General features: G+C 33.9%; 3 protein-coding genes across 8 annotated transcripts in view; 2 read left to right on the forward strand and 1 right to left on the reverse strand.

Moving 5' to 3' along the window:
- Positions 1 to 9492, forward strand: part of LOC135839725 (uncharacterized) — an 86933-nt gene extending 77441 nt beyond the window's left edge. For 3 of the 5 annotated variants that reach the window (XM_065355889.1, XM_065355891.1, XM_065355890.1), the window contains 3 exons: positions 1979 to 2087; positions 5557 to 5660; positions 5762 to 9492. In XM_065355889.1, the coding sequence (XP_065211961.1) occupies positions 1979 to 2087; positions 5557 to 5660; positions 5762 to 5966 (418 nt within the window). In that variant the 3' untranslated portion in view covers positions 5967 to 9492. Of the gene's footprint in view, positions 1 to 1978; positions 2088 to 2733; positions 2899 to 5556; positions 5661 to 5761 lie in introns of those variants that run through there. The other 2 variants (XR_010557636.1, XR_010557637.1) reach the window with 2 other exon arrangements.
- A 5486-nt stretch (positions 9493 to 14978) lies between these two features.
- LOC135839728 (cytochrome b-c1 complex subunit 2, mitochondrial) lies at positions 14979 to 17300 on the reverse strand. Its single transcript, XM_065355899.1, has 9 exons — positions 17118 to 17300; positions 16836 to 16975; positions 16554 to 16745; positions 16354 to 16468; positions 16170 to 16271; positions 15861 to 16078; positions 15549 to 15759; positions 15235 to 15450; positions 14979 to 15141 (listed from the first exon to the last, which is right to left on the reverse strand). Exons 1-9 carry the CDS (start codon positions 17160 to 17162, stop codon positions 15058 to 15060), a joined length of 1323 nt encoding a protein of 440 aa, XP_065211971.1. The 5' UTR covers positions 17163 to 17300; the 3' UTR covers positions 14979 to 15057.
- Positions 17301 to 17509: 209 nt separating this feature from the next.
- LOC135839727 (uncharacterized) lies at positions 17510 to 19628 on the forward strand. 2 transcript variants are annotated; one of them, XM_065355898.1, is made up of 8 exons: positions 17510 to 17724; positions 17868 to 17942; positions 18009 to 18268; positions 18343 to 18488; positions 18569 to 18699; positions 18769 to 19070; positions 19138 to 19295; positions 19375 to 19628. In XM_065355898.1, exons 1-8 carry the CDS (start codon positions 17601 to 17603, stop codon positions 19460 to 19462), a joined length of 1284 nt encoding a protein of 427 aa, XP_065211970.1. In that variant the 5' UTR covers positions 17510 to 17600; the 3' UTR covers positions 19463 to 19628. The 2 variants fall into 2 exon arrangements, with proteins under 2 accessions (XP_065211970.1, XP_065211969.1); XM_065355897.1 differs by having other exon boundaries at positions 17868 to 18268.
- The last annotated feature ends 1719 nt before the right edge of the window (positions 19629 to 21347 follow it).

The following is a 21347-nucleotide window of genomic DNA, read 5'->3' on the forward strand; positions in this document are numbered from 1 at the left end:
TCAGAGGATGGTAATGAGGGGGGAGGAAGGGGGTAAAATCACAAAATGGGTTTAAAAACCAATATGGGTACCCTCATATACGTTTTTTGAGGCACTGAATCCGAATCCGATATTAGGTTTTGTCCATGGTAATCGGATATCCCATGGTGTTATGACTTTTTTTTTCGAATTTTGGCTGAAGAAGGGGCGAGGGAGGAGCTGGAACGGATAGAGAAGACAAGATCGAAAAACTAAGTCCATGTTCGGATTCAACGTCCCCAAAAACATAACAAATGATACGTCCGTCACGTGGTATTATGTTTTTTCAATTTTGAATCATAAAGGGTGGGGGAGGGGGTGGAAAGGGTAGAGAAGGTCAGATCGAAAAACCAAGTCCATACTCCGACTCAGCACCCCCAAAAACATAACAAACAATATGTCACATGGTATTATTTTTTTTCAATTTTGGATCATAAGGGAAGGGGGAGGGGTGAACAGTGTAGAGAAGGCCAGATCGAAAAACTGAGTCCATATTCGGATTCATCGTCCCCAAAAACATAACAAACGATATGTCACATGGTATTATTTTTTTCAATTTTGGATCACAAAGGGTGGGGGGAGGGGTGGAAAGGGTAGAGAAGGCCAGATCGAAAAACTGAGTCCATATTCGGATTCAGCGTCCCCAAAAACATAACAAATGATACGTCACATGGTATTTTTTTCAATTTTGGATCATAAGGGGAGGGGGAGGGGTGAACAGTGTAGAGAAGGCCAGATCGAAAAACTAAGTCGATATTCGGATTCAGCACCCCCAAAAACATAACAAACGATACGTCACATGGTATATTTTTTTTTTCGATTTTGGATCAAAGAGGCGAGGGTTGGTAGTTCTCTACCTTAGGGGTACAATGTTTCAAATCCGATATGAAATTTGCATTCAGCACCAAAAAAAAAAACAATTTGTACCCCTCAAAAGCTGGATTACTATAGAAAACAGTTTCCTATCCCCTGCATTTCATTCTGATTCACCCAGGAGGGGGGGGGGAGTTGCAAACTCATCTCATTGGTTGAAACAAATTTTGAGAAGCTATCAAATTTAGCATCTTTCAAAACCAAAATCATTACACCCCAGTCGGAATTCACCCTAAAAAATTTGAAATTAAAAAATTCAGGTACTTGAAAAAAATCACTAATTTTGATATACTTAATCTCTAGAAAAAAACGATTTTTGGACACTTATTATGGGAAAAATCAAGTAAACAAGAGGTGATTTGGGAATAGCATGAAATTTCGCGTCTGTTGAGCCCAAAACCATTTTCCTGAAACAATTTTTAGATAGAAAAAAAAATTACTAAAATATAACAATTTTTTTGCAATATTTCAACGTTTTTGGGTGCTAAAACCAAAAATTGCAAACCAACTAAAGCTCAGTGGCAAAACATTTTCGATTCTTTCAAAAGCCTATACTTGGTGTCACATTTCCTTGCATTTGAAATTTTTTCAACTTACACCCCAATTTTTGAAAGCCAAGTTTACCATTTTTTTGAAAATTTCAAAATTATAAATTTTTTCTCCAACTTCAACAGCTTATAATCACATTATAAATAATTGGAAATTCAAAATGGAGTACATCAATAGAATCTACATCCCTTCAGCTTTCATTTCCATGTTTCAAAATTTTCCTACCTACTATTTAACACACACAAACTTGAAATGTACAACACCGCGCACTTACCAACATTACCTTCACCATTTTTCACATTCCTACAACATTGAGGTTCCCCTTCAGGAAAAGTGGGTGGGGTGAGTTTTTAATGATTGTGTGTGTTACTCTGAAGTATTTTCAAGTAGAAAACAGTGGTTTCAGGTGCATTGGTCAATTTGACTTTTTTCCTCCTAAATTTTGCTCAGGTCCCACTGTGATGTGTGATTGTGTGTAAGTACATACATACATACCATATCCGTCAAAATAATTCATCTTTGTTACATGTACCTACAGCCGAATTTGCTTACGAAAACTGCATAACACGAAACGTAAAACAACGTTCTCATCTAAAAACAGTTCTTGTTCAACGGCCGATGAAGCATCCATTGAAGACACCATGCAGGTAGGTTCCATCGTCTTACACATTCGATTCTCACGAATACACGTTGTTTATTGTTTATTATTAACCCGTCTTCAAGCTTCAACAATAACGCTTTTTCAAAGCATATCATACTGCACCTACAATTTTGAATTTTTGTAAACACATCGCGTTGAAAAACGTCGGATTTGGGCGCATTTTGAAGCTGTTCTTACTTACCTATTTCCATTCGCTGATTCGCAGTACCCACGCAATTGTTTTCGTCAAAATGCTTGATATCAGCTCTCATGATAACACCTAAGGTTACGCTCGTGTGCAAAAATAATTTTGAGTAATAAGTCTAGCTACTGTAAGTAAGTGCGAATAACCGCGTGGCATATTACCTTTAAAATCCAAGATTATATTTTGGAATAGGTACCTTTAGCTTCGAAATCAATTCCGTTAGTCATTGAATACCTACCTATAGGTATTTTTTCAATTTAAAAAAATGATGATAAATTTTTTTAAAAAAATTGGCGATAATCACCAGTGCACTGATGACGCTGCTGGTATTACTCGTACCTACCTACCTATATTATTTATCTACTTATATAAATGACCTATTTTGTTATTTTTTTTTTCAATTTTTACAACATCACGTCTTGTTGTTGGCGTATTTTCTTGATCACAGGCGTATATTTGTGGCTGAAGAATGTACTGTATGCTTATTTTGTGAGAAAATCTGAAGTAGATGCGCACGCTTGATGACCGCGATATCTTTGCCATTTATTAGGTAATTTATTTACCCAATCATTTATTTTGTACAAAAATCAAGTGAACGTAGTAATCACAACGGGTGAGTAAATTTTTGATAATCATTCGTAATACATATAACGTAGGTGTGTTCATAATTTTCATAGATTTATCCAGCATACCTACGTATCTATAATTTGCTGCTGGCAAACATTTATACACATAAAGTAGGTAGGTAGAGGTACCTAACAAGGGAACCTCTTGAGACGTCACACTCCGATTTGAACGAGAACGCGATTTTTGGAAAGAGCATAGTTTAAAACCCCCAAAACCTAATTTTCAGCTGCCCAACTTCATTTTTTGATTTTTGGAGAATTTTTGAGAATTCAAAATTGACTGTTTTTTTGGCGATCTATGTTTTCTTTATTTTTTTTTAAAGTACTTACTTGATCAATGAAAATGGTCAAAATAAATCCCATAACCAATATTAATTACCCAAATCCAAATTTCACCAATTCCAGCCATTCTGGAGCCTCCAGCGCGATTTTTCAATTTCTCCAGAATTTTGAAATTGCTCCAGAAGGCGTGAATATGAAGTTGGACAGCTAAAAATTGAGTTGTATATTACACTCGACCTGTTTAACGAGATTATCCACATTTGAGCCGATTTTGAGAGTGACACCTAAAAAGAGGCTTTTTGACCAGATTTTTTCAAAATTAAAAAACCCAAAAAATCAAAAGATAACAGTTTGTGAGGAAATTTTTGAAATTTGCGCGAATCGCTGTATTTTGTCCAAAACTAACCCCCCAAATCAAAATTTCACAATATCTAGCCCTTCTGGAGCCTCCAGCGCGATTTTCAATTTCTCCAGAATTTTGAATTTGCTCCAGCAGGCGTAAATATGCAGTTGGGCAGCTAAAAATCGAGTTTTTGTATTATACTCGACCTGTTTAACGAGTTTATCCACATTTGAGCCAATTTTGAGAGTGACACCTCAAAAGTGGCTTTTTGACCAGCTTTTTTCAAAATTAAAAAATCCAAAAAATCAAAAGTTTCCCGTTTGTGTGGAAATTTTCGAAATTTGCGCGAATCGCTGTATTTTGTCCATAACTAACCCCCCAAAATCAAAATTTCACAATTTCCAGCCATTCTGGAGCCTCCAGCGCGATTTTTCAAATTCTCCAGAATTTTGAATTTGCTCCAGAAGGCGTGAATATGCAGTTGTGTAGCTAAAAATCGAGTTGTGTATTATACTCGACCTGTTAGACGAGTTTATCAAAATTTGAGCCGATTTCGGGAGTGACACCTCAAGAGTGGTTTTTTGAGGTGTCCACTCTCGCTCCAAAACGACTGGAAATGGTAGAATTTGCGCTCCGGGGGTTACTTCTTGAAGAAATATAGTGATTCGCGCAAATGTCAAAAATTTCCTCACAAAAGTTTATCTTTTGATTTTTTTGATTTTTTAATTTTGAAAAAAGCTGGCCGAAAAACCACTCTTGAGGTGTGACTCCCAAAATCGGCTGAAATGTAGATAAACTCGTTAAACCGGTCGAGTATAATACAGAACTCAATTTTTAGCTGCCCAACTGCATATTTACGCCTGCTGGAGCAAATTCAAAATTCTGGAGAAATTGAAAATCGCGCTGGAGGCTCCAGAAGAGCTGGATATTGTGAAATTTTTATTTTGGGGGTTAGTTTTGAACAAAATACAGCGATTCGCCTGAATTTCAAAAATTTCCTCACTAACTGTTACCTTTTGATTTTTTGGGTTTTTTAATTTTGAAAAATCTGGTCAAAAAGCCTCTTTTTAGGTGTCACTCTCAAAATCGGCTCAAATGTGGATAAACTCGTTAAACAGGTCGAGTGTAATATACAACTCAATTTTTAGCTGTCCAACTTCATATTCACGCCTTCTGGAGCAAATTCAAAATTCTGAAGAAATTGAAAAATCGCACTGGAGGCTCCAGAATGGCTGGAAATGGTGAAATTTGGATTTGGGTAATTAATATTAGTTTTGGGACTTATTTTGACCATTTTTATTGATCAAGTACGTAATTTCAAAAAAAAAGCATAAATCGCCAAAAACAGTAAATTTTGAATTTTCAAAAATTCGCCAAAAATGGAAAAATGAACTTGGGCAGCTGAAAATTTGGTTTTGGGGGCTTTAGACTATGTTCTTTCCAAAAATCGCGGTCCCGTTCAAATCGGTGGGTGACAACTCAAGAGATTCCCTTGTAAGGTTTAGGTTTCTCGAAAAAAATCTCTCTTTTGTGCCTCAAGTGGCAGAGAGAATTTGAGTCAAGAGCTCAGGACATTCCATAAAAAGCAACTACTTATGCAACTGAGCCTATTGTTGCATCAGGCACCTTAAAATAAAAACTCATTATCATGATTATTTTTCTAATCCCTAAAATTATAATTTTTCTGTTCAAAAATTATTTTTGGTTTCTACGAAAAAAATAAAGTCTTCCAATGGTAACACTTCAGTTTTCAGTTAGGTATTGAAATCTTTTCACGTTGACTGACGTATGCAGCATCTACCATTTGTGTTCGCTTGCTTATTACTTGTTGAATTAGGTAGTAGGTACATATATGTATAGTATACCAACTTAGGTATAGGTACAGTGTGCTCAAAAATATTAAACAGTTCCAGCGAACGTTTTTTTTTTTTTTTTTTTTTTTTTTTTTTGTTAAATATTGATTATGTACCTATCGAATACCTGTCTAAATTATGTTATGGAATTTGAATGTTGCATGCAGGATGAATGCTCAGCGGTTCTACATGAACCATCCAAGAACGATCATACAGAAGATGAGAAGAGCAGTTATGCGGACGTTAAACCACCGACTTCCCAACGTTTCAAGTAAGACAGAAATTCATTTTCGCTTCGAATATAAGCATCGGTTCTGTCGAATAGACACTTATATACCTACTAACGATTGCCATTATCAATTTTTACTACAGCATTATCGAAAAATTGAGCTCAATTTTATCCAATGACAAGAAAATGCAATGGAAAAATCGTTCCGGTGATTCTGCTTCTATTCCATTGCTCATACATTCGCATTCTGTGGAGGAAAGCCAGATGAATTCTGTTCTGACAAAAAGACATTATTTGAGATCGAAACGCGACAAAAGTTATCACAAATCCAGCAGATTAACGGATTAAAGTATTACGAGTAAAGCTGTCGATTGATTTGTGCTTTCTTTACTCGCCAAAATGTTTGTCTAGATCTATGAGTAAATACTTGCTCAATTGGTCTCCAATATAAATGAGATGAAACTGATTGACATGCCCGAGTCGGATATTCGACTGATTCCGTAATACGCGAGTATGGTATATGTAGTTTAGGTACCTATAGCGATGATAATCGTCAAGACAATGGTGTTGGCTTGCTTCTGAAAACCAGTAGGGGATAATAAGTACCTATATAGGTATACTTAAATGTTCTCTTTTTCGTGAAAAAACTATTTTGAGAATTTAATTCGCATAAACTCGCATAATGGTCGATCACTAAAGGAATAATAAAGTAAAAAGTTGAGAATAATTTTTCTTTCTTTTCTTCACTTGAAAATTTTTAAATGTGGCTCCGCGGCGTCTACATTCAAATTCAATTTGATCATCCTGTTTTTTTGTTTTTATCGCGAAAGAAATAATTTTGCACAAAACAACGTGCTTTCATGCAGTTAATGCGGTAATTAGTAAGCAATATATAAGCATCTTACTTTTACATCGCATAGGTGTACTCTGTACATTCAACTTTTCTCTGTTTTCAAATGTACTTATATGTATGTAACGTACCACAGGACGAGAAAAACAAAACGCACAATCAATAAATAAGATGTTATCGAGTCTTTCATAAATTTTTTTGAAATTTTAGGTTAGGGTATTTTAATAATTAATTATGGATTGAAATCCAGCTCTTACTTGTAAGACTGCTTTAAAATCGAGTCTTACGTCTTATTTTTGAAAAAACTTCTCGTCAACATTCGAGTTCGCAGTACTACCTACCTAATTGGTAATTTACTAAAAATCATAGCTCGTTCAAGGGACGGGAAATAGTTACAGTTTTTAAAGTTATAAAACGTAGTACATAAGTAGGTACCTTACTCGTAACTCGATTGTTGTGTCATGGGGGCTTATACTTTTACTTATTACATACTCTGTTATAAAATTCGCTTCTTATTACGTACCTATCTCGCCATCAGATCACTATAATCTCGCATTTCGTCGTCGCTTCGCTAATCTGAAAGAAATTGTTGGTAGGTAAACCCACTTTTGCCAGCTTCATATTCCTCCTCTTATTTTATTTACATTGCCTACATTTTTCCTTCATTAAAAAAATAAAATAAATACCCAAGTACATACTTAGATAAGCGGGTGATGAATACATGCGGAATGTATTATAAAGTTTCATTATTCATCGAGACTCGTTTTTTCATTTCACCCGAATTTACCTGACAGCAATTTTTCCAAACTGTGATTAATTTGAATTGTAATTTTTTTCGTACTTTATTTTATGTAAGCATCCAATTATTATATATATTTTTTTTTTGGGGTTGGTTCTTCATTTATAAATATGTAAGTCTAAGTATGTGTAAATTAGATATGATCGCTTAAGTATTTCATCATGTCTTTCAAGTACCTGAGATAACTTTGGTATGATGAATTTTCAACGCAGATATACTTACTCGAGTAAGAAGAAAATGATTAAATAATTATTAAACAACCGTGGCCTAATTATGTACACTACTTGGAGAGAATTATATACGTGAAAGTTTTCCAACAAAAATTTATACCTAATCATACATTTTGGATAGAAAATTTTTAGAAGAATAGATACTATAGGTATTTATGTACCTAAAATAAAATGCAAACGTAGATTTCAATCGTAGTTGAATCTAAACACGCAACAAAAAGCGGGTCAAGGTCAAAGGTACCTACAATGAATGTAAGTATGACTTTCGTCTTTTTTTCCCTCAAAATTCCGATTTTTATGGGTACAAAACTAACACAAGTTCTACAGAAAATATTTTAAATTTTCACTTTTTCGTAGAAAATCTTGTATCTTTTTCTGTGGTTATTAACTTGCTTTTAATCACGTGCTCGTATCATTATATCATTCGGCAGCGAGAGGTAGAGTGAATTTAGAACTATCATTTCAAGATTTTTGGCAAAAGTAATATATACGTATTCAAACAATACGAGGGTATTTTGTCGCAGTTTTTTTTGCTTACTTAGGGGTAAATCGCCAGTGGTTGACATATCTCAGGACACTTTTTCACTTAAAAATTTTTTTTCTCCTATGCATATGTTTTTTTTTGAAAATAAGTTGGTATAAGATATGTCCCCACTCCTTGCCGTCATTTTGACTTATATTTCATCAAAAAAGGACACTACTGTGACCTTCAAATTATTTTTTGAAAATGACAACTTTTTTGCCCAGTGATTGACAACCAACAACTAGTGATTGACAACCCAGTGATTGACATGTCCAGTAATTGACACCCCAGTGATTGACATACTGAAATATGCAGGAAAACATGTACCATGTACCTATACCTACTTCAAAAACTACTGTAGATGACGTTTATCATCTCAATGTACATAATCTTTGCTTTTTTATCAGAAATAAGCCAGTTGCCATTCACTAGATATCAAAATGCATAATTGTCCAGTGGTTGACATAGTCTACCTAAACAATGTGAATTTTGTAATTAAGTTTACTCCCTTCCTTTTATTCGGCTTTGATAATGTCATTTTTTACCTATACATGAAATTTTAAAGAATTATGATTACAAAATTCACATTTTTTACACAATGTCAACCACTGGAAAATTATGCATTTTGATATCCAGTGATTGACAACCGGCTTATTTCTGATCAAAAAGTAAGAATGAAGTATATCTAAATGACCAACGTCATCTACATTTCAATACCTTTCAGGATATCTCATTAGTTTTCAGAAAAATAATAAACTTTTTGATTTATGAAATTTATTGTAAAATACTTTCACATCAGTTATGATGCTGAAATTTCACAAATTTTTTTATAAAAATTTATAACTCGAATGACGCCACATTGAAATGAGCAAATCATTTGAAAGTCATGGTGATGTACAAGCAAGGTATAAATTACGTCATGCTAGTATCAGTGTTGCCAAAAAATCAAACTGAACGAAGCAATTACACAACTGTCAACCACTGGGCGGGTGTCAACCACTGGGCAGTTTACCCTACTAAAAAAACTTTAATTAAAAAAAAAATATTATAGGTATACATATTATTGTATGTGGTAACGTACCTAAAGTGATTGATGGATGAAGGGAATTAGTCTGCAATTTCATGCAATCCTCCTGCTCATTTATAGGCTGATGAGTTGTTCTTTCTTTATTCTTTTCATATATTGCGAAGCATTATTTTTTCTTCCTTGTATTGAAATATATACATTTCGTGAATTAAGTATTTAAGATGTAATAACGTGATACAGTGTCTATATGTAAAGCTAAGCAATACAATATTACGTACTACGTACCTATATACTTACTAATACGAAATGAAAATACATAGTTGTAATTTTTTCTCTTTTTTTTTATGAATAGAAATTAAGTAATTATTTGTTGATTTTAAAATTCATGTTGTAAAATGAAGGATATTTTATTAGTATAATAAATTTTTGAAAAAAAGGTTTACAAGTATTTTAATATCGGGTTTAAGGATTTTCATTCGGGCAATCTTCTTAATTACTTCCATCCATCTAAAAAATGTCACGTTCCAATTCTAAATTCGATTTTCGCGCGACAATAAAGGCCTAATAAATACCTCGCAGACATAGTCGTCATATTCAGCCTCAGGGATTATACTCAAATTTTTCTCAAAAAAAGTAACTTTAGTAACCAAAAAAGCCAAAAAAAGTAACCAAAAAGTAACCAAAAAGTAACCAAAAAAATTTTAATGTGAAAAAATGTGGCAACCAAAAAACTTGAGTTATATTATAATGCATACAAAACATTACATTTTATTTCAGATTACAAAAAAAAAAAAAAAAAAAAAACGTAACGAAAATTTCGATAGCAACCTTGACATAGGGCAGATTGGCCCCACTGCCGTTAGGTAGTGCTTATTAGAATTACCCATTATATTGTTAATATCGGTAACGTGTTTATATTTCAACAGAACAACGTTCGCAACGAAAATATATGTACAGTAGGTATATTTTCACATCTGATGCATAATACCCAAATCCATACAGGTACACTCTAGGTAGATGGATTTGGGTACACTTCTTTTCTCTTAGGAAAGGTAAGCGAGGAAAACTTCACTCGCATCTTTATATTTTACGACCTAAGATAGGTAACTTTTATGAACGAACTCGCAATACTGTGGAAAACGTTCGTTCTTTTCCGAAATAGCGCCAAAAGTACCTATATGGGAGGAGTCTCAATATCTTATGCATCTTTATAATACAGAACTCTCGCATCGTTTCCTCACTTGGCTAGGTGACCACAATTCACGATAGTTGGTTCTTCGTCAATGTCAAAATCTGATGCTGTGAGGATCCTCTCCAATAGAGGTGACTGCAGCATCTTCTTTTTCAATTATTTTATAATTCGATGGCTTGGTTTAAATAACACGCGAGTCCAAAACAGTAAATTTTTCAGGAGAGCAAAAAAACGTTTAAATCATTCAGATGTTGTTATTTGCCGTTTTAGATTGCATTATTATATTTTAGGGGTCTTAATGGTATGGTCTGATGATATTTTATAGGTTGATCAATTATAAGTAGTTAATTAAGCTCTTTGAAAGGACATACGAGGTTTCTAAAGACAAGATAGGAGGTTTTCATCATACTTACAAAGGACTTACGTGGTTTTTAATGAGGACTTACGAGGTTTTCAAATTTAAAATTGATGAAATTCTTGTAGTTACGTGGTTTTTATAATAGAAACCTCGTAAGTCGGACTTACGTAGGTATTTTTCATTTATTATAGAAACCTCGTATGTCGGACTTACGCGTTTTTCAATCTTAGATTATTGCCGATTACAGCGCTAGGGTGCATTTTCGACTTACGAGGTTTTTATATTCAGATTCCTCGTTTTTTTTTACTAAAGAAACCACAAAAAAAGCATTTTCGAAAAACCTGGACTTACGTGTTTTTTAAACCAAGCCATCGAATTAATTTATTCTTTTAAGTTAACGTCATTACTGGCATGAGCATGACAAATTCTTTTTATTCTCAAATTAATGGTCCTTGGATCCATAATCATTAGTGTACTTTTTTGGTAAAAGAGGAATAATCTAGATATTCCTAATTACGCAAAGTTTGATAAGGGCTTCTTTTAGTTAATTGCCATCAACCGCCCATAGTATTAGGAGGGCACCTGAAAGCGATGGTAAATGCGTACAGTGTTCAAGTAAGTGGTGAAATACACCTACTTAATTAATTATAAGTTATTATATATGGGTTGCGAGCATGGTGTCGTAATCCATAATTAGTGTTGATTGAATTGGAAATTATTTATATGTGCATCTGTTGGCTGTGATGTACATACATTCGCCTAATCAACTCAAATGTAAGATGAGTAGGTTAAAGTCTCAATGCTGTGTCATTGTCATCATATTCGCCGATCTCACCTAACACACGTATAGGTAGATCATTTACTAGTCTTAGTTTCATTCATTCTCATGCTATGTGCAGGGCTGTTGGACACGAAACGTAAACGTTTTGTTTCGGTTGAGCTCATTGAACCAAACTGTTTCGTTATACCGTTTCGTTTCGTTCCATAAAATAAGTGGTATCATTTCGTTTTGTGCCATTTTGTGTCGTTTCGTTTCGTTTCCTTTCAGCCAAAAAAGTGAGAAAAGCGGACATTTTCATTAATAAATGAAGAAGAGAACCCCTCTAGAGCCTCTAAATGGATGAAATTTGACTTGAGTGAATTTGACAAAATTTGGTCGAAATTTACAAAAAAACTTGCAATGAAAAATCGAAAATTGAAGAAACAGAAATGATTCGTTTCGTTATAATGTTTCGTTTCGTGTCTCGTTTCGTGTCCAGAGGGAAAATTTTTCGTTTTGTTTCGTGTCTTTCGTTTCGTTTTGTATTAACAGCCCTGGCTATGTGTAAACATAAGTGCAAACGATGTATGTTAATGAAGATTTGTAAATAGTGTAAATATACATGTAAATAGAAATGTGTTTTTATTTATCAATGTAACCACCTTTAAATGTGTGTAGTTATTTATTGGAACTGCAACCCTCTGAGCTATCTTGGTATCTATAATTGTTTACCTCCGAGGAAGGGATAATTAATCTCAATGATATACGTAATCAGTATAACCAATTTCACCTTTAGCAGAGTATAATAATCCTAACTATATCAACCTTTTCAAAAACCACAAAAAAACATCAAAATTCGAATAAAAACCATTTTTGAAAAAAAAAAAAACTAGCGAAAGCTTAAAACAAATAATTATCAACATTTCGAAAGTAAACTACTCGTAGATTAGAATGCAAAAAGAAAGCAGGAAAAAATATTGGATTCCGGAAACACAATCGAAAAATGTGTTAAATTATTTGCAAAATTGAAACAAGATGGGGAAGTCTTTCGAAACAGAGAGGAACGAAATTTAATCTTTTATTCAAAATCATTTCAAAAAATCAAACACAAAAATACCAATAGTAAAATAGCAGAAATGTTGACACGAGCGAGGATTTGATGAAAAAAAAATTATTCGACTGTTGAGATGAAATAATACCTAAACAATAATTTGTAAGAAAATTCCATAAATAAGGAAAATTATTTTAGAACGGAAAACTTATTAAAATCAGCTGGAAAGGTCGGAAGAGGAGGGGGGAGATTGTAATCCAAATTTGGAAAAAAAGTGATTTGTGAAAATCATTTTAAAAATTCGAATGCAAAGAAATGTTCCTCACTTCAAAAAGAAAATAAATCCTCCATGAAAACTGTCAAAAAGTTGACACGATTCGAATAAAAAACGAAAAAAATGTGACAAAATTATTGAAATTCAGAGAAAGTGACCGAAACAGAAAGCACAGCAAAATTATCAAGATCTGAGGGCTGCGATTATGAACTTTCGTTACAGTTAACGAATTCGTTAACTCGCATATTTTTTCTGTGACCTTTCGTTAACTTTTCGTTAAGCCATGTTAAGTTTACGTGAGAAAATATCTCTCGTTAAGTTAACGAATAGTTAACGAATTCGTTAACTGTAACGAAAGTTCATAATCGCAGCCCAGGAGAGATAAAAAAAATAATCAAAAAATAATGTTGAAAAATCTCTTTGTGATCTTATTTTAATAAATCAAAATCATAAGTCCCTAAGAATAAAACTCGAGAGTGAAATGTCAAAATTTGAAAAGTTGAAAAAAATAACGAGGATTCCAGAATAAAAATTCGATTAGAAGTACATACCTAGAAAAACTCCACCGAAAAAATTGAGGTAAAAAGCACTAAAATTTGAGAAAAAACATTGCAAGAGTTGAAAAAAAAACTCGCGAGATTCAACGACAAAATTAGGAAAACTTCACTAAAATTTAGACAAAAGAAAACGCGAAAATTCGGCGAAAATCGTCGAAAAATTGGTAAATAAAATCTATGAGAATTTAAAAGAATAAAATTAGAAAAAAAATCAAGAAATCCTCAAAAAATTCTAATCATTACAACCATCACTTCTGAAAGTCCGAAAAAACTCGAAAAAAATCTGTAAGAACTGAGGAATTCCACATAATTGTAAGCAGAAAAAATTACTAAAATTTGTGGCAAAATTAGAAGAAATTTTTTTTTTAAATTTCGAAAATTCAAGAAGTAACCTTTCGCCGAAATTGAGAACAAAAATTTAGATAGAAAAACGAATCAATAAAATTCAAAACAAAATTATGGAAATGATGAAAAATAAATGGGAAACTCTCGAAAATTCAGTTCGACAAAAATCATTAAGAATTCTGAACAGAGAACTCGCGAGAATTGAAATTAGGTATAAATTCGGAAATTAATCAAAAAAATTTAGAGAAAAATCATCGAAAAATTTCTAGCAAGATTCAACAGAGAAAAATAATTCGAACTTGAAAAAAAAATTGTTCAAAGAGAGAGAGGGATCAACGAATTAAAGATATCAAAAAATGCAGAAAAATACACTACAAAAAGTAAAAAAAAAAAAAACAAACAAACAAAGTCATCAAATCTTGAAGAAGCTTTCCTCCCTTCTCAAAAAAAGATCAAAATTTAAAGAAAATCATGATTTCTGGAAGAAGATAGATCAAAATTCCACAAAAATATGAGCAAAAAAATCACTCGTTTTTTTAAAGTACAAAACTCAAAAGAAACTGTTGAAATAAAAAAAATGCAGTCAAAATTAAGGCAAAAAATGACCACAATCTAGAGCAAAACTATAGAATCGTGAAAATTCAAAGTTTAAAAAGTCTGTCCAAACTCTACTGTAGAAACTTCGCCAAAATTTAAAAAGAGAGAAAAAAAATGGAAATTCCGAGAAAATCATCGAAAAACTTCAAAAAAGACAACTCGCGAAAATTCAAAAAAATCATACCCGTCAGAATAGGGGAAAATCTACAAAAATTCAAAAGAAAACTCACCAATCGATGAAGAAAAAAATTCACAAAATTCCAAAAAACCCATCGAACCGAAATAAGGAGAAATTCCGACTATTTGAGCAATAAAATCACACAAACTCGAGGGAAAATTTTTATGAAAAAATCCAAGAGAATTCAATGTGATGAAATTCGGCAAAAATTGAGGCGAAAAAAACTCATCAAAACTCAGAACAAAATCGTGGCTAATCATTTTGGAAAAAATCACTACCAAAATTCAAGATGTAAAAATTAATCAAAACAGGAGTAAATCCACTCGAGAAATTCAAAATAATAATAGTACCTGTCGAAATTAGAACCCCCCCCCCCCCCCCAGTACATTTCAAAAGAAAAATCATCAAAATTGAAAAAATAAAAAAATTTGTAACGCTGAAATAACTCGGAAAAAGTAACTTTTAGTAACCAACATTTCAAAAAAGTAACTTAAGTAACTTGATTACTTAAAAAGTAACCGAGTACAATCCTTGCATATTTGCTGCCAATTTCGTAGCTCATTTATGTTGCGAGCGTAAATGAAGAAAAATCATACGAACAAAAGTAAACGATTACGTATTACTTAGAATAAAAAATATATTTCATTACACAACAATATTAACATACAACTATACGAAGTTGGACTTATGTACTCGGCTTATAAATCATTCAAAGATGGCGATGAAGCGATGTGTCCGTAATACGCGGAAGCTACTTTGCTAGATGCTAATTTTTTAGCCGCCTGAAAAAAAATCAAAATTACAAATTCGAGTATACGAAACAGAAACTACCAGTACCGTACACGTATCTTTTACAGAAACTAAATTTTCATTACCTGCTGTACGTCGGCTGTGGTTACAGATTCGATGGCAGCAGCCACTTGATCTGGGGTAGTTACTGCGTCTAACGCTACTTGTTTGGCAATGTAATCGACGATATTGCTGCATTCGGCACTTCTCAACAAATCGTTTTTCAATAAGGCCTTTCCTCGTTTTACATCGCTGTCGGTAATATTGGCTTTCGAAAATTCGGTATACACGGTTTTCAAAGCCTGCAACAATTACACAAACGGGTAACAACGTGAGAATGAGAATTGAAAACCCGAGATATCGCCGATTCGGTATTCGTCTGTGGAAACTGCGAACTTACCGCAGCCGCATTATCCGGATCAGTGATCATAAAGAATCCAGTAAGACCGGAATCCGAATACGTCGCGTTGAAACCGATTACGCCAGCCGCCAAATTAGCTTTGCTCAAAGCTTTGGACAAAATTCCGTGACTATTTCCGTACTTAATGGGTACCGGAGTGCCGTAAATGTTCTTCAAAACCGCGTACGCCAAGTACTCTTTCTGCGTCACACTATAAACAGAATTTATGTCGAACGCGTAAGGTGGTTTTTTCTTCTATTTAAAAAAAGAGCCACGAAACTGGTACCGTGAGTAAATCATCTTAAAACATACCCTGGACTTTCACCAGCGACAACGATGTAGGCAACATTTTCTTGATAGTTTGCTAATCTCGCTTCGTTACCAAGGTACTTGGATTTTGTAACCGAAGGTCCGCCGGTTTCAGACAACTCGATAGCGGTAATGTATTCTTCTAAGAAACTCAAATCTAAACCGTTCGAAGTCACTTGAAATCTCGGGTAAGTGAAGTTATCATCGAAGTACTGTAAGAACTAAACAAAAAAAAAAACGAACAGTTGAATGTAATATACGTAAATTTAAAAAAAAAATGAATTCACAATAATACAAATTTAAATTACTTACATCTTCGAAAGAGAAATTTCCAATACGACTTTCATCGCAAAATAAGGAATTTTTCAAGCCGTTACTATAGGCTGCTTGGTGCAATAAATCGACTACTTTGGCCTGTAAAACAAACACGAATCTATTAGTTGTGTCGATACTATCGAATACCTAACTAGGTATGATTCAATTTTTCGGATATTACTTCCGGACTGATGGCAGATAATTCCGTCAACACCTTGTGACGGTAATCTTTCAATTCCCACGGTTTGAACGCCGGATACGAAGCAACGTCGGTAAGATAATTCAGTGCCTTATCCCTAAACAATCAAAATACCAGCGGTATTTATTAGAAACGTACGAGGTACATGTTACTAGTGAACTTGAAATGAAAGAAAACCGTACAGTTGTTCTTGATTTGTTTCGACGGTATAAGACAAAGACTCCCGATCAGAAGTAGCGTAAAGATTGATACCGTATTGTTGCAGATTTCTATGAATATTGAATGGGGTGAAATTTTTGGTAGATAATCCGGTAAATGCCCTGATCAAATGAGTAATACCCAAGTATTCGGGCGTTTCGTAACGAGGTCCGACTCTAAAAAAACGAAGAAAGTAGCATTCAATGATACGAATAATTGGTGGATTAAACTACGCTAGGGTGTATCATCGTTCGAGAATAACTTACTTGTACGAGAGTGTTACTTTCAACAGAGGACTATTTTTATTCAAAGCGATTAAACGAGAACCTTTGGTTGATGTGCTAGCTTTCAGTTCGGAATTGATAACAGCATTTTTCGGCGTTGGTTGAGAAGCGTAGCTCCGTTTCTAGAACAATAATAGGTGAAAAAAACTATACACAATATTCACCACTCGTCATTTATCAAATTAATGCTAATCGTAATCGGTAATCTGAACTCTAATGAAAACGAAGTATTATTAACACCTCGTGTGTTTCACGAATACTTACCACAATCGTTCTCAAAACGTTATGTTTACCAGCAGAGCACGACATCGTAGGAACTGATCAGTTTCTGGATTCCAAATTTCACCAAATATGAAATCAAAATGGATTTTAATTAATTTAAAATACGAAATTAGTAGCAAAACTCGCAGCGTAGGTCAAATTATCAAATGAAATGACAAGCTTGAAGCTACGAAAGATTTTCGTACTGCGCACGCATGGGCACGCATCAATGTAAAAGTAGGGTAAAAGTCAAAGCATTTTACGTATGTTTTACGTACTGCGCATGGCAGGTTCGTGTCGTCATGCGGTGTGGCAACCAATGGGGTACAACGTTGTACTATGTAAACAGATTTGATGCGTGCGCACTAGCGCACAACGTAAATTTCGAAATAGTTTTCTTTCTTATCTTTCTTTCTGTAATATATAAAATGTTGTACACTACAATCGACTTCTCCTTTGGTTGATAACTTATATAACTAATAATAAATGCGTGAAAAAAATAAAAAGAGCGACACTGATTTTTTACTTACTGCAGTGGCTGCTAAATTGAGAAATAATATCTTGAAAAAAGACAACGAAGAGTCTACTGCAAGTCTGTTGGATAGCTCAGGTGAGATCAATAGTAATAATACTTCCAACGAAATTGTAGGCGTATTATGAACAGTCGTTATTCATAACGATGGTTAACGAATTCCTATTTCTTCGCTATAAAGTTGTTTGAAACGTTTTAATTGTTACTTCCCATTTTTACAGGAACTATGAATTTGTCGATCGAAATGCCGCCAAGTGACGATGAATGGCGAGAAATGAAAGCCAACATCGATAAAAGTACCATCAAGCCGAATGCGTCTACGATTCTGTTCGCTATAGTGCATAATCAGCTTGTTTATTTAGGATTAACACCGGATTTCAAATGTGAAGGCTGTTGGCCGTGTGAACTGAACTATAAAATTCAAAGAGATCGACACACTTACAATTTTTGCAACGTCAGTCTAAGAGTTTCCATAATAGAAGAAGGGCCCGTATTGCCTTTGCTTCAAATTAGCACTGCTGCTCAAGAACCACGTACAGATTCGCTACCAGAAGTCGCACCTAACATTTCGTCAATTAATCAAGACCGCGCAGAAGGTGAATATCTGTATATCTTAGTTGAGGTGAGTCATTCGTTCAAGACTACGTTATGTAAATTTGTTAAAGAAAGAAGACTAATTATTATTTGTATTTGCAGTTAAAGAATGATCCTTACAAAGTAGGATACGTGATAAAAGACGTTTCTAGAACCAATATGCCGATATTCAGCATTGAATCCGAAACAAACGATAGAACTTCAATTCGTGATCTTCGTTTAGTTGTTACGAATTTGATTAAGAAATTGTAGGTATTTCCTGTAGCTTCAATACCTTCTTTTTTATTATTTTGTTCACGTTTTTTGTATGTTTTTTTTCAACCAACAGTGAGGGTTGTTTCCGCGGCAAACGGTTCAAGTCGAAGGAATGTTCAACGAATGGTGTAGAACCTCTTGGAGCTGTAACTGCGAAGCGTAAAATTAACGAAGACAGCAATTCGCCAGAATGTGATGTTGCAGGTAAGAAACCTTCATACATTCAATAAGTTATTATATTATTGACAGTTTTTATGTAAATTATTTTTTCAGAAAGACAATCACGTTTGACCAAACCCCACCAAGAACTGGAGGCGAAATTCATCGCTATTCAGCCCGATAAACCATCCAAACCTGCTAAATTAGCTGCTACTTTATTGACAATTCTGAAAGATGTTCATAAGTGCAGTCTCAGCCATTATCATTCTGCTTGGCTTGTCCCGCCTAATTATAAAAATGAAGTTATTGTATTCAAGTATCCGTCTCAGACAGGTGTCACTCCACAAAAATCTGGTTACGACTGTTATAATATGTCGCTTCTCTGGAATGAGAATGATTTTTTTCTCGTATTCCGAGTATGAAGTATTATTTATTATTATTTTTTGTCATAAAATGAAAAAATATTTAGAATCAATTTTTTAGGTATCGCCGGAACCGTCAAAACTGATAATTCAAAAACTGGTATCAGGTCTTGTTCCGAGACTAGGCGCCGAAAGTTTAGAAGAAGAAGAGATCAAAGTTCCAGAACACTTGAAATGGTACAACCTTCAAGTTTGGTTGAGTGGTATTGACTCAAAATTGTAAGTTTGTATAATTGTGCAACCCGCAGGTGTGCTCTTACTTTACTATAAATATTACTAATGACTCGTGTTTTTACAGCTTAAAAAAAAAGGGTTGTGGATTTTATTCGCTGACACCCACCGACAGCTCACCCTCTACCAGTAATGCGTCACCGTCGTCTCGGTAATAATTGATCATACACTTACCTGTTGTTAGAATTATTTTTCCATGAAAGTATGGATTATTTTTATTACTCGTAATCCGCTCGAGATTTGGATTTTCCTTATTTATAATCGTTTCAAATAATCTGTACAATAGCTTATTACTACCTACAATTACAATTTATCAAAGAAGTCTTATGGTTTTTTTATTTCACATCATTAAGCGTCGAAAAAGGTAACTTATCTTTGGGTTATCTACTTGCATTCTATGACTGTAGTCTCGAAGGAATCTGTCGTAAGGTAAAGTGACCTAATTCCAACCACTTTTCTTCAGTGTTGAGAACCGTTTGGATTTGAATTGGTTGTGATGGTTGTGGTTTTCAGAACCTTTGAAAATAAGTGGTTCTGGTTTCGGTTCTCAAAAGGTTCCCAGTTGTGGCTTTGAAACGGTTTTGTTTTGGTTCCAAAAGATACCTTTCACATTGTTCTTCCAAAATGGTTCTCAGTTCTTCTCAAACTCAAACGGTTCTGGTGGTTCCTTTTACTCCTCCTTTGATATTTTGCTGGTGGTGCTGGTTGTTCCACCAATTAAAAAACGGTTCCAAATGGTTCTAGGTGCAAAAAATTGGCAAAAAATTGAAAATTTGTAAAAATTCCTCTTTACATCGCTTATTTTGCATGAAAAACATAAATTCTTATTTCACTTTGGTAAAAAAAACGAAGTTTCAATGATGAGAGAACCAAAAAGAACCGATTCCTGAAAAGGGTTCTGATGGTTCTTCTTATTTGAAACTTGTTCTGGTTCTTCTTCTGGTTGTTCTTTCATTAAAAAACTCAATCGGTTCTAAATGGTTCTAAATTGTTTCAAAATCATTTTATATGGTTGTTCTTTCGGTACTTCTCTTTTCCAAATTTTGAAACGGTTCTGATGGTTCTGGGTCCCGTTTCAATTGACCTAAAAAAGCGGTTGTGGTGGTTCCAAACGGTTGTGGTTCCAAACGGTTTTCAACACTGCTTTTCTTCAAACGTACATTTTTGGGTATCTCAATTACAATTTTTTTAAAAAGTTGTGTAACTATTCGATAAAGCAACTATTCAAGATACATCTGCCATGATTACCTAGTGGAAATAATATCACCAGGAAAAAATATTTGAGTTTTAGTGAGATGAAAGAAATGGCAAATTTTCAAAATTAGGTCCCTAATTCCAACCACCTACTTTTACTATAAAAAAAAGTAGCGTAAATTGCAAAAAATACTAAGTTTATTGATTTAAATACAAAAGTAATTAAATCTTCATTTATTATCAAAGTGTCACATGCCGAGATTTGCATATTTGAGGACAGTAAAAAACAAAATTCCAAGATTCTCCATCATACCTGAATTTAAAGACTCAAAAATTCATTATGTAAAAAGAGGTGTATCTGACGTCGTTTTTCCCCTCAGAGGCCTTAATTTCACTCAACAATGATGAAGGCAGCTTTTTTCTCCTACCTACCACTAATTTACTGGGTATTAAAAATTTTTGAAAATGAATTATCATGTTGTACTTGCTGGTGGTTGGAATTAGGACCCCCACAGAGATTTGAAAATTGTGAAATTAATGGGCCTTCCGTGAGTGGTTCCTACAAATGAATACCGCACATATGTTGAAAACTATCTACTTTCAAGATATATTCATCAAACTTGATGAAAAACTTATTTAAAAAACTTCCATCAGTATTTTTCTAGGAGCTTCACTCAAACGGGCAATTTTGGAATGTTGTTTTTTGGGAATAATTTTTTTCCTTTTCGCTTTTCTTGGCGTTTCATATGTCATCATTTATCACTTTGGGTAACCTAATTTCACAAACACTCATTCATCAATTCATTCTCGGAGTACACGCATTCTTTGGAAAATAAAAGCACAATG

This window comes from Planococcus citri, chromosome 3 (genome assembly GCF_950023065.1).
Source record: "Planococcus citri chromosome 3, ihPlaCitr1.1, whole genome shotgun sequence".
NCBI classification, from domain to species: Eukaryota; Metazoa; Arthropoda; class Insecta; order Hemiptera; family Pseudococcidae; genus Planococcus; species Planococcus citri.